General features: G+C 36.2%; 1 protein-coding gene across 1 annotated transcript in view; it reads right to left on the bottom strand.

Moving 5' to 3' along the window:
• The window catches only part of COL21A1 (collagen type XXI alpha 1 chain), a 76,217-nt gene that overhangs the window by 7,576 nt on the left and 50,136 nt on the right, over positions 1-18,505 (bottom strand). The window contains exons 17-24 of the mRNA XM_085324864.1: positions 15,534-15,578; positions 15,187-15,240; positions 7,314-7,367; positions 5,831-5,884; positions 5,456-5,527; positions 3,443-3,478; positions 2,946-2,990; positions 800-832 (exon numbers count right to left, since the gene is read on the bottom strand). Of these exons, the coding sequence (XP_085180990.1) occupies positions 800-832; positions 2,946-2,990; positions 3,443-3,478; positions 5,456-5,527; positions 5,831-5,884; positions 7,314-7,367; positions 15,187-15,240; positions 15,534-15,578 (393 nt within the window). The remainder of the gene's footprint in view (positions 1-799; positions 833-2,945; positions 2,991-3,442; positions 3,479-5,455; positions 5,528-5,830; positions 5,885-7,313; positions 7,368-15,186; positions 15,241-15,533; positions 15,579-18,505) is intronic.

Here is an 18,505-nt window from a genome sequence, read left to right as displayed (position 1 = left end):
TCATGCTGAGTTGAGTACAAGCCTAATAACAGAGAGCAAAAATCCTGCCTGGGATTCTCTGAGCCAGTCTCACAAGACAGAATCCTCTAAAATAAGATGCTTGTAAAGGATCACTATATTCCTTTTTATTACCTACAAAATAAAGCCACACAACGAAAGCTCCTGGTCAAGCTTAAAACACACAGATAAACAGTTCAGCTGTGGAAATTCTTTCTGCAGGCTTTTCTGGAAGCTGAAAGTGCAGCATATCAGCACAGTTCAAAAGSAATTGGACAAGCTCACGAACTGCATTAAATGCAACACTTTGGGTCCAGCCTCTAGCTTAAATGTCCCTCCACTGCTGACTGTCAAATATATACAATATACAAGAGGAAGGATTGTCTTCAGGTGTCCTGTTTCTTATATTTGCCTCCTAAGCTGTGCTGGCTGCTGCTGAAGGACAGACATTGGACTAGACGTATCATTTTGATCAAATACTCAGTATTCTTCTTCGAATTATTTCATACTTTCAATGAACTTAGAACTTCTAGATTTTTTTCTTCCACTTAGTTTCTTCAGACAGCATCTTCTCTGACTTTTATTCTTTTAAAGGCAATGCTTGGCTTTAAAAATCTTTTTTTAATCTTGCACTTCATAAAAAATATGTACTTTGTCTCTTTTTAACTATCACTTCCTTCTCTGTTCTGGTATTTCTCAGTTCTTTTCCCTTCTCTTACTTGGAGTGCAGAAATAAGACTGAACATGCACTTTACAGATTATCTGATTTGCAGAAACAATTTTGTGATTACAAAGTACATACCTCCCCTTGCTCTCCACGCAATCCTTTTGCTCCCTTTAGAAAGTAATATAGAAAAGAAATATTAACAAATTAAGTTGAATCAAATTACATTTGGAACAAAAATATAGTATTTTTGTTCCTTGTTTTTAAAAATTAATCACAAACATTAATTTTAATRGTTCTGTGATTCCTATTTCTACAAAAAAAAAAGCACATTGTATATACGGATTAAAATATATATATCATGGTGAGCTAAACACTTTAGTAATACCTTTAACATCATATACTAAAGGATAACTTGGAAATATACCATACATATTATAAACTAAATATTATATTAATGTACAAGTGCATAGACCAAACATTATTAACTCAACAAAACGCAGAAAATATAAAAATTTGTGGTCTACCGAAAGGAGACTCTGGATTCTATTTGTTTAATACTGTCTTAGACAGAAACCAAGCTCAGGGCCTTTGAAATATAGACATAGTTTGCACACCAGAGGTTGCATTTTGGCAAACAGTTCCAGCATCCTTTCTGTCAGCTGGTTCCAGCGAGTCACCAATCATTCACTTCCACGGCACAACGGCAGCTCAGCTCAGGCTTTTTTCACTTTTCTGATGGACTTTCACAGACAAAGGAACCTGCATTATATCTCTGAGAAGTTCTGAAGCTTCTGGAAACCTGAGGAAGGACCTACGTATAGCACAGTCTTCCAAAACTATCTGAATGACTGATTTTTTTGGTTGCTAGTCAAACTAGATAAGTGTGAGAAATGCGGATGTGTGTTTTAGACTAAACACATTATTTTTTCAGCTTTCTCAAAAAAGCAAGAARTAATAATTCAGGCTGTATGATTCTATCTGAAAAAATGTGCTCTTTCACTCTCATTTTATTTTACTTTATAATTTAAAAAATAAATATATGCAGATATGTCTGTTAGTCTCAAAATAAAAAAAAGCAAGACATTTCATTTGTAAAATTTTGAAGTACGACGTTACATACGGTTAAAAAAAATCGTTGGCCTTTTAGTTAAATTTTTTTTTCAAAAATTTCTGTGCAGCTTTACCACAAGACTTCTRTCAAGCTACGTACCCCTGAGGGCGATAAAACCAGGCCAACATAGAAAGTAGATGTTCTACCCCTGCTTCACCGGAATTAGCTCCTCCTGGCTAGACATTCAGCTGTATCAATGTCATAGTTCTGAAAAGCATAACTGTGACTTCCTTCCAAGTCTCGTTTTAGCTATGTACCTCTATTAAATACTTTTCTGTTTAGACATGACATAGATTATGTAGTTAACAAGTATTTATAAATACTAACARTTATTTTCTGTGGTGTAACAGCATAGCCAACTATGATACAATCAAAATACATTGGCCCAGATTTAAAAGAAAGAGAAACAACTGGATCTCACTGCTTTGCAGCTGAAACAGGAAACATCTGTAATTTATGAGCACAGAAGATGTCAGCAATGRCTCCCACTGTACTACAGGAAGTAGAGAAGTGCATAAAACTGCAGCAGGATACATGCAAAAGCTTAACATGTTAAGCATCACTCATGACCTTCTCAAAAAAACCACTAGGCATTGTTTTGTATTTCATGTTATTTGTAATTGTTTCATGAAAATTTTCCACTGTGATGGATTTAATTAAATAATACAGGAAAACGTACTTTTATTCCCTTTCTCAAGACAAAATCTCCCACAACCACAGAATCATGTCGGTCAGAAGAGACCTCCAAGGTTCCTGCTCCTGCTTGGGGCAGATCCTGTTAGAGCAGGCTGCTTGGGGTCATCTCCAGTCGGGCTTTGAGTGCCTCCAAGGATGGAGACCCCACAGCCGCTCGGGCTTGCCATCTCCAACGTTTGATCCCCCCTCAGGGCAAAACATCTTCCCTTGCGTCAAGCGGGATTTTTTTGCRTTCCAACTCATATCCATTTCCTCTTGTCCCACCACCAGGCACCTCTGAGAAGAAGGTGCCTCCATCTTCTCTACATACCTTTTATTGCATTTGTTATTTTTAGAATATTAATTGCTTTATTCAGATAAAGATATGTTAAACATACTTCTGATGCAGTGAACTACCCAGGTTGATGGAAGCAATCTTATRAAACAAATATGAACTGTGGCTCTCTTGAGCTGAGATTATTATTTTAACTGCACCTGCAAGCCTGAGATTCCTTGTCTTCCTTTCTCTCCTTTTTGTCCCTTCAGAAAAGAAACACATCATCTTAAAATACACATTTATTTGGGAGGAATAATTAACCTATTGAAAATAATACAAAGAGGTAAATCCTAAAATCTCATCAAACCAATCACTCTAAATACTTATTCTACAAGAGTTCAGAGTACAACCTGTGCTGGAAAGATACAGTTTCTTCCCTTCACACAGAGGAAACAGTTTAGCAGCTGAGCAGTGACATGATACTCTCATTTTCCTGTATGTATTACAGTGGCTTTTAGATAACAATACAGATAATTTTAGAATATTTAAATTTTTGAATAATTAAATAATATTCAGATAATTTTCAAGTACTTTAAAATATTTAGATAACCCCACTGGTTACAATATCATAGGTAGACAGAGGGAGAGTGATTAACATAACATTTATATTAATAGTGTTGGCCAATGATTTTAACTAGAAACAAAATTAATATACCTGGATACCAGTGTCACCTTGGCTTCCTTTGTCCCCCTGTAAAATATTAGAAGAAAAGTCTCCACTGTAACGTGATTCATCTCCCAGACATGTTGTCTCTGCTCTAATTTAATTCAGCATATACAAGGGAAGCATCTAATAGCCTTTATTTATGTTGAATGAAAACAAATTATTTTATCTCTATGTACACAAGCACTGAGGAAMGTACTGAGCATTATAATAAGAAGGAAATCTGTTACACAGAGGACCAGTGGTACTCATATACCAAGTTAAAAATACAACAATGTAAGGTGGCAAATCCAGTTGGTGTTCATCCAGTGACTGTAAGGGAGTGGACAAGACACAGGGAAGAAGGGCGAGCATTTTTGATAGATCAAATTTAGTTTGGATGTAACCCAGTAAGAATGCTTGCCTTTACCCAACAGAGAACAGCGTTTAAATAATTTCTGTAATATTTACTACAAGCCCATTAAATATGTAGCTTATACATGGCACAATGAAGGAAAAAAAGAGCAGATCTTTTTAAACCAGAATATTTGTATTTATATTTAATCAAAACCGTGCAAGGACTAAGTTTCATTTTCAGCTGCTCCTTTTGACTTTGATAGAGATTTTTATTGATTAAATCTTACTGGTGCACTTAGCAATGGGATAGGATGACTTGTAATGAAATCGTGCAAATGGTACTTAAAAGTCAGTCATCCAGGTTTATCTAGTTGTCTGGATACCATCTAATTGTCCATGGAGAGAAACAGGCAGATCCTGAAAAAAAATTATTCCAATTAACACCAGAGGTATAAAACAGATACTTCCCGAAGGTGCCTATCTCTGTTACTGAGAAGGAAGCTTAAAGTTATGGGAAGTGATGCCTGACCTAACTTTGACATCTTAAATCAGCATGACTCTGCTAACAGACATGAATTAAAATGTTGGGCTTAAAAAACAGCAACTCATGAAACAAAAGATGGATCCATGGGGAGCACGCAAAAATTGTCTTTYGTGAAGAAAAGAAGCTGGAGAGAGGTTTGGTTTTGTCAGTTTTCTGGTAAGACTCAAATGTGTATGTGTGTGGTTTGGTTTTTGTTTTCTTTTCTAAGACMGAATATTTAGTTAAATATTAAACAGTAACAGAGAGGAGATTTTTGGCTATGGCAAACATTTTCCTGATCAAAAATCCCTCAAGATAGGAAGGTATTTATGCCAACTGTATTTGAGTGTATTGTACTTGAATATAAAATATTTTGTTTGGTTTCATGTTTTAAAATAATCTATAACTGAAGGGCTTCGCTTTTATTGTCAGATGCCTAWACTATATTTTTTGAGAGGTTTTCATACTTAAGGGTTATAACTCCAGTTAATCTGCAATACATATCCTGACTTGCATCTAAAATTTCAACATTTAATTTAGCTAATTGCCTAGGCTTCTTCTACGGCCAAAGGGGACAGTTAAGCGCTTCCAGATGCATCCCATCCTAAGAAAGGCACATAATAAAGACGTGAATGAATGACCTCCTGAAGAGCCCAGACTCCCTCAACTAAATATRGAGAGAACCTGGACTACTAGGAAGGATCAGATATCTAACTCGTAGTGGCTCGGGCTAACCGAGATGACTCTGTCCCAGCTGCCTTCGGTTAACTGCTCCAGTTCTTAGGGGATCTCCACAAAAGACTTTGCAGAATAGACTTCATATAAATAGCAGCTGCTATAAGAAGATACATACAAAGCCAATCATAGAACATACCATTACATACTATAATTCATAATGAAAAGTGCATTAATACCTACTTTGTAACATTTYATTTTTAATGTTTCTCCCCTCTGGCATTCTCTCCTCTCTACGAAAAGCAATTGGTTTTCTAGAGAACAAGCCTTCCAAAATTTACCAACTATTGTCCAATAATAATGCTATGTATTAAAAAATAAAGGTTTTCCTTTAATAATGATCACTTATAGGATAAGCATTTCCAGTAAAAGCTGTAAATAATGTAAAACTAGCAAAAAAAGCTGCTTACCTTTATACCTTGTGCRCCAGGGATACCTGGGTAGCCTGGTTCTCCTGGAGCACCTGATCCTCCTAGCTCTCCCTGAGTGATACAATAGCTCCGTAAATATCAATGATGTGTGTAAGAACACACACTGCATGTTATTCAGGATCACTTGATACATTTTGGCTATCATATTCTGAAATTCTATAAATTAGGATGATTAAAATGTCYAGTGAACTTGGGAAGGGATACTGAATACCCACAACCTGATTAATACCACAAAAGGCATTCCTAATTCTTCACCTTTGTATTCAAGTATATATGCATTGTAACTAAGAAGTAAATCATGAGAGAGTAAATCCATCTCTCTTTTAACTAGGGTACGTGCACATTCATATTTACCTTGGTTCCTGAGGATCCTGGTTTCCCCTGTATTCCAGGTTCACCTTTATCACCCTATAAAACAACACAAGAGTGTAGCTGATGCATCAGTATGTTTTGTCACATGTGGTATGAATAGCAAACATAAACAGACACTGCTGGCAAATCCACCCTTAAAAATAGTCATGATAAGTGACCAGAAGGTTAAATTCTGTCCTCGTTCTGGAGACCTGAAGTTTCAGCCCTCTATCAGGAAAGGCATCTGGGGAAAAAATAGATCTGCCTGCCTCTGCTCACCTGTCCCTTCCCATTTTCCTTGCCCAGTCACACCATATTTATATATATATTAACTTCATAGTTCCATCATCTTATTTAATAAAACTCTCAAAATCCTTGGACTTGTCTGAGCCAAATATATGTTTATATTTTGCTTTTTATTGAAGTCAATAGAACTTGCCATGTGTTTAGCATGAGGTTTTCATTAAAATCTAAGAATTATGGATTACTTTTTAATACTTTTCTGTAAGAATGTGATATTCCTTTGGGAACACAGTTTATACTCTGAATGAGAGATAAATACATCTCCTCCATCCAAATGAGAGCCTTTTCTCAAACAAAATAAACTATCTTTTTTTCATAGGTGTTCAGTCTTCTCAACAATGGCAAAATGTTGTCCCCTTTAAAAAATGTTACCTTCAGCATGCAATTTTAAATAAGTCGGTACTTTTGGATATAAAATAATGTATGTGGAAATGGAGCTAGGGGTAGATACAAAGTTTGGGAAATAGGATCTATATTCATAAATATTCTCCAAGACATAAAATTCAGTGCTTACTAGCAAAAACTCATCTCAGATTAAATTAAAGTTACACTAACAGATAAGGATTTATAATATTTTAGATGCTGAGAGCATGGGTCAAATTAATTCTTGCTGTAGCTGCATTGCAATCAATTACATTACATCTGAAATACATTTGGCTCCACGAATGGAAAAAGCAGCACGTAACTTTATTTAACACAATTAAAATCTAAATAAATGTAACACTGGCTGAAAGCTCTGATGTATACTGAGAACTATGTGGCTCCTAACATGGGAGAACATTTTCCAGGACTGTGCAGCTCAAACAAAATCTCACAGTCATTTCTGGAGGAGTGCCAAACCTCAGATAGCACCATTCGCTAAACTATATTAAGCTCTCTTGAGCACAGATACTGAACTATCGTATAAGGTAATATACAGAAAACCACATAGTTACTTTTCAATATTCAATATACTGAATAATTAGCTGCAAAACTCAGGGTCCTGTCATTGATAAAGCAACCATTTATCAAAGGCACAATCAAAGCAGCACAAATTATGGACTTGGTAAGGTTGGAAGSGACCTCTGGAGATCACCTCGTCCAATCGTCAAACAAGTGGCCTATACGGGGATCAAACCCACAACCTTGGCATTATCAGCRCCATGCTCTAACCAACTRAGCTAAATCTAACCCCCATGCTCACCTTAGGTCCAGGAGCTCCAGGTAGACCAAATGAGCCTTCTGGTCCCATCAAACCCTGTTTATTTTTGAAAAAGATGAGACATTTCTAAAACAAGCTAGAGGAATAATGGTTTTAGTATAGTGTAAAAATATTATTTATGATATATATTTCTATAATGAAGTAAATGGATAGGAAATACAGTCTCACGCAGTACATTAGTTTGGCCTTCTATGGCAAAAGGAAGTGTTACCACGCAATGGAAAAAATCCCAATATTTAGTAGGTCCTTAGGTATAACTGAAAGTGACACAAGAAAGAGTTTCTTAGTTCCATTGAGGGTTYCCTAAATCAATGGAAGTATAACTGCTATTTCAGGACTCGCTTGCTTCTTTCTGACAACGTGTCCCTCAAGGTTGTGACGCCTTCACTCCATCTCCAAACTCTGTAGAGATTTAGAGGCAGCAGTGAGCTTTGGGGGCAGGTCTTCAGCTCTTCTGCAGAGCCTTCAGGATTCAAACACCCACTCACGGACCCACCAGCCTCTGCCGTTTCAGATCACGATGCTTTAGCACACATGCACAGGCAGAGCATTGCCGTGCACAGTCCCTTGGACTCCTCTGATGGGCATGTGTTGACAAGGCACATTTAGCCATCTTTGGTCCATATAAAAGCTAAGAACTACAGGATATTAAATCATCAAAAGCCTGGGTTTCTCCTTTCTTCTGTTTAAAGTTACTCTCAAGTACACTTTTGAAAAGAAATCTTATTTTTAAGCAATACTTTCCAAGAAGGAATTCCCATTTTTATTATTTTCCACATCTGTTGTTAATATAGGTCTCCCTCCCCACTTCATCTCACTTCTTTTGACTCTAAAACTCCATTTGTCAACAAAAGCAATGTATTATTATTGTTTTATTTGGACACGCATATATACTCTGAAATATGATCTACTATTAGAGTTTACATAATAAGATACAGCCTAAAATACAAGCATACAGAAAGTCAAACATTTAAACAAGGCCATGAAATCTAATTTGTTAGAGATTAAGTTTTATCAGTGCTTCTAATTGTTAGCATTTCTGAGAACCGCTGTTATTTTCATTAATTAAACTAATCTCTGCTTTCATATATATATATATAAAAACCCACTCTCCATTTAGTACTAAATGTTAGGAACTATTTAGAATATAATATCAATGACATTATTCCAGATCTTCTTCAAAAGTTATGTGCGATCAAAAATAAGTAAGTTTACAGTAATTTGTTACAAAGACTATAACTCATTTTTGCCAAAAAAATAATCAATGCTTTTGCTAACACTGAAAGGATGGCTTTGTTTTTGCAAAAACAAAACAAAAAAAAATCAAAATATTTGGAATACGAAGTAATTCATTGTACCAGGTTTTAATAAGCATTTCATCAATTTTCTAGTATTTTACCTGTGAGGCAACTCAGTCTTACTTCTTGCTTTGTTGCAAGAAATTACTGGACGCCAACACTTTTACTTTTTGTCAATAAACGTAGCCACTCGCTCTTTGGGCCACAGACACAGGGCTGTAAGTCCACAGAATGAAAGCTATCAACCGCAAGACTAAATCTCAAGTAAATTTCCTGCTAATTGTCCTAAAGGCCAGACTTGTCCCATTCAGCCAGTTAYAAATGAAAACTCTCCCATTAAAACACAATTTCTCTATTACAGCTAATAATTTTATATGCAGCATCATTTCAAACACTCTTCTGAACTTCAAGAAGATTAAGTCTACTAGTTCTCACCTATCTCAAAAATCAGCCATCTTATCAAATATGATGCAATTACCCTAGTATAATTTATTCTTTTGTAAACCAAAAGTTTACTATACTCTATTCCATTTCTTTCATAATTTTGGAGTAGGAATTATCCATTTCCCTCCATCTAGAGTGAGTTATCCAAGTTATACTTCCACTTATAGTTTAAGAGACAGTATTAGTCATTTGCTTGCAGCTTATGCTCAGCAGAACCTTTGCTACAGAAAACCTAAGAAAATATCTATTTGGTTTTCAAGCCTAGTGTCAATTGCTTTTAAGACCTGTCTTAATTTACTTGCATGCATATCAACCCTGCTTTTGCACTTTTTCTCTTTTTATTTATATAACAAAATAAGCTTTTATTAATTTTCACTTCACTGGGGAGGCTTAACTTAGCTTGGCTATCAACCAACTATTTAATCAACCTTCATATTAYGTATTAACCTCCTCACTTTTAAAATATACCTTTTCTGAGTGATCTTCCTTCTGTGAAAATCCTTTTGAAATTACTACTCTCTATTAATTCAGATTCCTCTTTTGTGCTCATGTGCATTTTTCCCAGTAGGGAAAAGCAATCTCAAGTTTGGGGAAAGACAGAGTGGAAAAGATGAGAAATGGAACTGCAGGATTTCTAGCTTCTTTCACATTACTAGCTCAGTGTGTCCCTGCGTTTCAAGTCATGTAACACGCTCTTGAGAGCTTACCCACCGGCGACGCCACGCTAGACTCCATACTCCTACTTTGTGCCTGCATCAGTCCCGGGATTAAGATGTGGTTAAACACTCATCACAAATATTCTATGCTCATTTAAATATTTATATATTTTACTTGTACAATGGGTAAAAACTGTATGTATATATACTTCTCCTCTTTTTCAAAAAATCAGATTGGATATATCTGCCCTCACTGACCTACAAATGCACGCTGGAGAAGGCAAATCAGAAAACAGGCTTAATATAATTAAAGAATAAACATACATCTGCAGGAAAGGGAGAAATAAAACCCAGTTGTCCTGACTTCCTTTCTTCACTTTAATGACTAGGCCATATTTATGCATTTCATTTAAAAATTACAGTAAGATGGTGATATGGAATCAGCATGCTGCAGAAAGAAAACTCTTTTGTGCAATATAGAAAAGCTTGAGAATATAATTTGAAAACTATGGCATACAAAATTAAAAGTATGTTCTGAAGAAAAATAAATAAATATTCAAGGATGTAAAACACAGTGTTACCTCCCCATTTTCCAGGGCTGTTACTCTTTATGCATCAGATAAATTAACAAGTTACTGAAGTTGGCAACATAACATTACTGAAGAGGAACTTGTTACTGAAGAATTTCTCCAAAGTATTAATAGAGCATCTACAAGCTTTCCATCTGTTTTTTTCTGGAACCGACATAGTAAATGTGACTAATATAAGGAAAATCTCATTATCTTTTCTGTTTTGAATTCCCTAATGCCATAAAAAGTTCATACGTTCCATGCATCAATTTCCTACTTATTTTATCAGGTGACAAAAGACGCATTAAAATGAGCTGGTAGGAAACAAAATAAATTATTTCAAGTGTATTATAGAAGCAGACRTTATTTATCTAAATAAAATATGAAGTTGAATAGTAGGTGAATTAGTGAATAAATAGATACTCTTTGGAATCTCACAATTTATATAATTCATATATATAATAGAAAAATTACCATCTATATATAAATATATTATATTTGCAGCCTCACCTTGAGCATTTTGTTCAGCTTTGCTCAGAAAGAAATGGAGAAAAAATTTCCATTGATAGGCAACAAAAATGATTAGAGGCACAGTTGAGAGATCAAATGTGCATCTGTTAACAAGGAGCAGAGAATGCTTATGCTGAAGACTCAGTGGAAAGGTAGAGAGAAATGTCATGCTTTGAATTGTTCCTCTCTCAGGTAATGTTTCTTCCAAGAGTGATCTAGACAACTGCAATAATTGGTTCTTGAGGAAATYTATTCTTTTCACAGAAAGTCTACAGACAGTGGGAAAAGCCCTTTAAGATCACAAGCGTACTTGCTTTATATAAACCGGCTTTTGACAGCTGTCATGCAGTGCTCATGTCTATGGGTTGGGAAAGGAAGAGCTGCTAGGTGGATTCAGGATAGCTGAATGTTGTGAAGAATATTTGAAATGTATTGGGTGATAGAGTAGCCCAAAATTGGTAAAACACGAAAGTGGTTTCAACTTTCCATCCAGGACCGCATTCGTTTTAATTAATCATGTATTTTATTAAGGAACTGCAAGCATGAGAAAAGAAACGAGCTCTTAAAGACAATTATAGACATTCATATGCCTGCATATAACCTGTGTTACATGGAAACAGGCTTTTTTAACCCGGCTTTATTCATAGAACGAGTTCAGGGCTCCTTCTTTAGTTATCCACMGAGATACAGGACAAAGCACAAATCACACTCTGAGTTCTTCTGAATCTTCTGAATGAAAATCAGTAAAACAAAGAGAAACATGGAGAAGAAAAGAAATAGGAATGTAGAGAAGATCTGTGGACCTCACAATTTTGAAAAGTCTATCTACTGCTTAATAACCTCTTCAGCTTCTCCAGTGATAGTCCACATAGCCTTCTGGATGCCACAAGATTGCAAGCAATACTCAACACAAACAAAGCCTCCTAGAGGACTTGAAAGTCCTTTACAGAAAAATGATCTCAGTATCCTTCTAACAAATGCAAAATGTATATGAAAAGGCAACCTCAAAAATGGTAAAATACGAGGTTTAGTTTTGATGGAATAGATTTTCATTGCTGGACAGACACACAGCAAGTTTTGATGCACAGGGTGTATGATGATTCTTCCCCTTTGGCAGTCTGATCAACCTGACTGGTTACAAATGAAGTTTAAGTTCAAGTGGAATTCATGTACAAACTTAAATAGAAGCTTGGGATAGGTCTGAAAACATATTCTCTCTCAAAAATAAATACGTAATGTCATTCAACCTTGAAGATCTCAAGCTTATCTACCTTCTGAGTGGAAGTAGAGACAACTTTCATAGCAAAATGAACAGAGAAGAAACCATCAGTGAGGAACATGAAGTCTTCTTGCAATAGATGTAACATGCTAAGGTATCAAGGATCCTCTCACCCAATAATCAACTAGCTAGTCCTACATGAAACAGTAAAGCCTTACAAAATCTGAGAAAGAAAAAAATATAGATATGGTCTCAGGAAGAGGGCAATGGGAAGACATACATTAAAAGGACTTTAACTGAACTGATGGACATAATCAAACCTTCAACAATATAATCAAAAATAGCCAGTACAGAGGAGACTCAGATTTAGATAAGCYTCAGGACAAGAACATACTCCATTTAGCCAAGTAGCCATATACTGCTCTCAGTTTTAGAAGTAAGAATCATCCAGCATCCAAGTGTTTCAAAGCTGGAACAGGAATTTCCCTGAAACCTTCATTGTCAGTCTACTGAGTGTGAGAAGGGCACTGGGCTCCTTATCACCAAACTCAGAAAATCCAGAAACTAAAACTGTGTTCACTGGCTATGTACAGGCAAGAGCTGGTAAGCTGCATCTGACTTTGTCTTTTGATGTTCCTTGGATAACAATGGCAACATGGAAAAGGCATATAACATTATCTCCCTCTGCAACATCTACTCTAAAATTGCAGAACTCTGTAAAAGAACTCTGATTATTCTTCCAATTGAAAGGAAAAGATGCAAAACTGCGGAAAACCCCACTTATAAAARAGACACCATGAGCAAATTTCTCACTCTTAATTCAACATTTGGAAGTGAATAAAATTGTCTGACAGCCTGTTGAAGACTCATTAATGACTCAGATTTCTTATAAAACAGTAGTAAAGATCAATAGCTTCCCAAYATGGAAAAAAAAAATATTTTGTKTGGGGATGGAAAGCATCATGTTTTCAGTCCCCATTAGCTTACAATGAGTCCTTGACTTGACACAGGAAGATCGAACAACCCCCTCTCCCTCCCCTCAAGCTCTGAATATGTCAATGTGCATTTTTTTTCCTCTAGAGTAAAATATTTCAGCTACCCTTGGTAGGTTTTCCATTTTAGGAGGGAAGCATGCACCACTAATCATCTGGATGGAGAGAAGAATGAAGTGGCATATGTGTATATACGTTCTGAGAAACCTTCAGTATTGTAGTATATAAATGACCCTTAGGCTAATAGTTGTCTTCATACTCAGATGGCTCATTTGGGAAAGCAATAGTGTAGATCCCTAATCAGAGAGTCCATAAATAGTCTGACATGAGGTCACACATAATTATACGAGCCTGCACACACTGAGATGGTCAGACATACGTGTTGCTGACCTCCATCAGAGTAAGAACTCTCTCTCTAGGATGGTAAATGATGCAGCAGGATACAAACCCAAATAATTCTGAGTTCAGCTCTGCCCTCATGAACTCTAGAAGATGGTAACATTAATTAGGACTTTAGAGTGATTCAGYGAGAAAGCCAGAGGATCTGAAGGCCCACAGTGAGATCCCTGGCATCCTGTTTTGTCAGGGTTTCTCCTACCCATCAAAATGATGGATGAGCTATGGGAAGAAGCTTTTTAAACACCACCGGAAGCACTGAGAGTAGAAACAAARGGACTCTGGACTGAGATTATTCCTGTCCTGCTAAGGGGAGATATTGACAGCAAGATGGCCTTAGCAGTATGACAATAGGCATCCTGATGATTAAGAAATGCAAATCAGTCCCTTTCAGAGAGCCATTCACTGTCCTGTGTTTGACCCTGCAGATATAAGCATGGATTTCTTTATGTTCAGAATAAGCCTCTCCATGTCTTCCACTTCAACACTAGAAAGCAGCCATAGAGAAGAACCCTTCTTCTTTTGGAACAGAGGTAATCTGGCCTGCTGGCTCATCAGAGCAAAAGAAAACTCACTACTGATGAAGCATCTTCCAAAGGAAAGATCTTGAAAGGAGATGAGGTAGGCAAATTAGGAGACAGCAAAGTTATGAAAGTGAATGAGATAATCTCCAAAATCCAAGAATCGGTAGTAATGTTCTCTCACCTGATGCCAAAATAGCAAGAGGCTTAAGGTGAGAGCAAGGGCAGCAGAGAGAACAGTTCACACCTTTTACTCAAAACTTCCAATCTTCAAAGTTGCCACTGAGCTAACAACCTACATTTGCCATAGACAAATGTAGGGTGTTAGCTCAGTCAGGTAACATTGTCATCTGCTATTGGTAGAAGAAATATAGTGACTTCTAAACATAGCTTCCCTGTTCAGAGATAAAAAGGTCAGTGCCATTTGTACCTACAAAGCTGACATCCGCTTTCCAGCTGCTCAGTCTCTTCCTTTGTATATGCTCATTCCTAAGGGTTTTCCTGGAGCTCTGTCCAGAGTATTTTACCCTCGCTGCTATGTAAGTCTCTCTACTTAGATCAGTTCATTGCTTTTACTGCTTCCTTTGATTTATCCTACCATTTCAGAATGAATGACTATTGCTCCAAGATTATTTTTTGCAAAATGCTTTATATTTTTATGTGTTTATATGTTAGTTACATATTAATGTTTTAGTTTATCTGTTTAGATGTTAGACTTATTTATCAAAAAAAAAAAATTAAAGTATTTACAGGAATCTGATATTTCTTTTTGGTTTAGCCATTAGAAAACTGATCACCGTCATTACCAAAATGAAAAACACAGATACMGTTGGATTCTACCTCCAATGCATTTTCCAATCTAAATACGTTATATCTTATAGTTTCCCATGTCGTCATATTTATCCAGCAGTAACACCACAGAAATACTGAAATTTTCCAACTGAATATTTTCACTGTAACACCCTCTCGGCTTCCTGAGAAAATGAAGTTCCACATTCAGTTTGGACTGAGTGTGCACAATCCTGTTACAYGCATGATGTACAGTAAGTCTCAAGACAAAGTGAGAAAATAACAAGTATCTTTTTCCCATTGTTGTCATATATCAGAACATTTGCGCATATCAGTGAGCTTTGAATCAAGAAAYGCTATCTTATTTTTCCCACTGACAAGTACTATTAGTTCTGTATCCTGAATACAATGACATAAAATTAGTTTTAGTTCCTGATCATAATAATACCAATACTACTTACAGTTTCCCCTGGAGATCCTTTTGCTCCTGGTTGCCCTGGTGGGCCAATTTCACCCTGTAATTTTTCACATAAATAGAATATTGTATAATTAATGTATATACAGTTTGTTAAAATATCRTTTAGTTACGCAGATTTTTCTAACTAGGATCATCTTTGAGAGTTTTAGAAGACTTTGTTGTTTTTTTTTTTTTTTAATCATGCACTCCTGGAATCACAGATGTAAGACTAAATGCGAGATCTTCAAACATCGCCATTATGAAACTCTCCTTTCAGGACAAACAGAGCCCACAGTCGAAGCAGTACATACACGCGCAGGTTGTAATTGTGTTTTGAACTGTTATCAATACCTTTTGTCCTTTTGCTCCTTGACTTCCAGGGATTCCAGGAATTCCCTGAGGGGGAGGGAAAAAAAAAACTTTTAAATATATTGAATAACTTCTCCAGAAAATAAAATATAGAACCCCATGTCCTTATAAAATTAACATTTGCGATTAATATTCAAAAATGGGCAGGAAATAGAAAATTAAAATAAATAAATATAATAAAAAGGTTTCAGGTACAAACATGCAAACCATTTTGCCCAGGAATACAGCAAAACCGTGATACGCAGCATGGCCCACAGGCGGGCAGCTCACAGCACCCTGGACATCCACCGCGGGCGGCAGCACTGTGCTGAGCATCCTGACCGACACAGGGGAAGAGATGGCTTCTCGTTATCCGTAAGATTTCCCATTGCAGAAACTACAGGCCAAGTTTGGCATCATCACATCTTAAATAARCAAGCTGATTTTTAGAGCTATCATAATATGTCTACATAGTCTGTGCGCTAATGAGTACTGTCATTTCATGCAAAAAAATTATTTTGCAATATCATTACTTGTAGCTAGCTTCCTGCAATGACTGCAAATCTTCACTTCATGCTACAAAACATAGCATTTCCTATAGACAGGAGCATCTTAGAGCACCAGCAAAAGTCCTGGTCAAGAGGACGCCGGAGCTCTTGACCAAGGACAACAAATCCTACCTTCCCATCTAAAATATAAACACAAGAGATGGCTATTATTATATGTGATGTGTGCTAGCTTCCACCTTCATAAATCCTTGGAGATACCTATCATTTACTTAGTGTTAAACTCATTTAACTCTGCAGTATATCTCACAGTATTTGCTTGTAGTGGTAATTTAAATGAATATAATTCAGCCTTTGAAACAAAACTCTACGTACACTTAAAGTAGTAGTCTAAACTAGTTAATCTAATTTTTCTCTCAGCTAAATCTATTTGTTGGACACTGTTCTTACTTGTACCATCTTTAATCTACAGTACCATTGTARAATTTGGCATACTGACTTTACATTTTACTCTAGTATTTAAATATGCTGCACTGAAAATAAGAGGTTTGTTCTAGACATCACCCAAAAAAAGACATTCTATCAACATGGACGTGCCAGATAGGAATAACATGACAGTTTTTTCTGTACAAATTACGTTTGTGCAACACTGGCTCGGAAAAGGCAGCACAGTTATTTTGCAGTTTACACCTGCCCTCCAGATCCTAAAACTCTATCGAAAAGAAACTGTGTGGTGGTCCATGGCACATGACTCAGCAACCGTATCCCGTGGATTTCACAAGTCGTAGAAATTCCAATTCTCCACTGAAAGATGAGGTCAGRGGATGCAATACAATCAACTGGAAAAAAGGCCTCGTTCTAGGACTTTCACTCACTTTGAATAAAAAGTCTTCTCACTAAACTTCTATTCTTTTGTCCAAACTCTTCTTAGGTCTTTTGCACAAACGCAAAGATAAAAAATGGGGCATATTTACTACCACATTTAGGATATTCCAGACTTGTTGAGTTATCAGTATAATTATTTAACACCTAATTTCTATACCTGTAAAATATTAGAYTAAAACATAAATTTCTGTAGTTATAATACAAAACTGTGAATTTCATATATGCTGACAAAAATCTCCCAGTGGGCAGCAACCTTTTTTTACTGAAGAGATGTACYCAAGCTTTCCATGGTTACATTTCTGTGTGGTCCTCAGGGCAGAGAGAGGACCACTCCACACATACAACACACAGAATGATTTATGATCATGTAAGCATGTATAAAAAAATACAATGTCTTGCTGAGCTATGTTAAACTTCCTTGCCTGAAAGGAATCACTGATACAGCACATTTAACTTTATCTCTGTATCAATGGTAAAGAAGGATAAAATTCAAAGAATAATAAAACTAAGCCATTTTTTGATTGATTGATTCTGCACAACTGAAGTGCACGGAATTTTAGGCTCCTATTTCYGTGGGAGCAGGTCCAGATCCTTAAAATTCTTGTACAGCTCACTGGCATTCGCTCAGCTAAGAATGAATCTATTGCTTACATTAATCTGAGTGATTCCCAGAGTAAATAAGTTGGAGATTTCCACAGTTATTTACCACATGTCATTTGGCACAGAAGAAGTGGCTAATTTGGTCATTAAAAAGAAGTTTTTTTCCCTATGAGAGTTACTTTCCTGCAGAGATTCCATGGTTCAGTAATTGTAGGGACTAATTTCTGTAGGATCAAGTCCAGCATGCCTAAAAATTAAATGTTCTTCTCATTATCTATTCCCAATCTATTACTTCCTTATATATGGTATAACAGCTGGTCATGCCAATTAGAATTGCTTACACTTTCCCAATGGAGAAGGCTAAAATGTAGTTCAGCTATCTTGCGTTTCTCCCCTAACTTCTAGGTTAAAAGCCAAACCAAGTTCTGGAAATACGTTAGAAACTTTGTTCCCAAACAGAGGTTTCACATGCAGCACAAGCCTTCAGAATCTGAGCATTTTTTTTTTCCACCATGGCTAATAAAACACTTTTCACRGGAAGTTATGTTTAATAGGGTGACATAACACCGACTAAGCCATCAAAGAAACCTTACTATAATTATCAAAAGATGTATTCTTATTTTAAAGCCTGAGCTGAAACAATTAGTACTACTCCATTTGTAAAATAAAAATGTAATTTTTGTGAAGTGTATATTGTAACTAAAATTATCGCAAATGCCTGCCTTTAATCAAAACTTAATGTGAAACAGAACCATCATGCAATTTTTCTGCCATYAAGGGAAACACAATGTTTGGAGCTACTACAAATGGGAAAACTGCCACCCACTGGGAGTAACAGAATAAATGGTATGGAATAATTCATGATTCACTGGCCCAGGAAAAAAAACTGCCGCTGGGGATGTCCCTTGCAAAACTATCAAGCAACATTTTGTTCGTGTGACATAAAAAGGGGAGGAGAGTCTCTCCCTCTTTTCAGAAAGCTTA

This window comes from Rhea americana, unplaced genomic scaffold (assembly GCF_003343005.1).
Source record: "Rhea americana isolate MKP2758 unplaced genomic scaffold, rheAme1 scaffold_94, whole genome shotgun sequence".
Taxonomy (NCBI): Eukaryota; Metazoa; Chordata; class Aves; order Rheiformes; family Rheidae; genus Rhea; species Rhea americana.
Note: the sequence above shows the minus strand (reverse complement) of the source record. Positions and strands in the feature narration are given on the sequence as shown.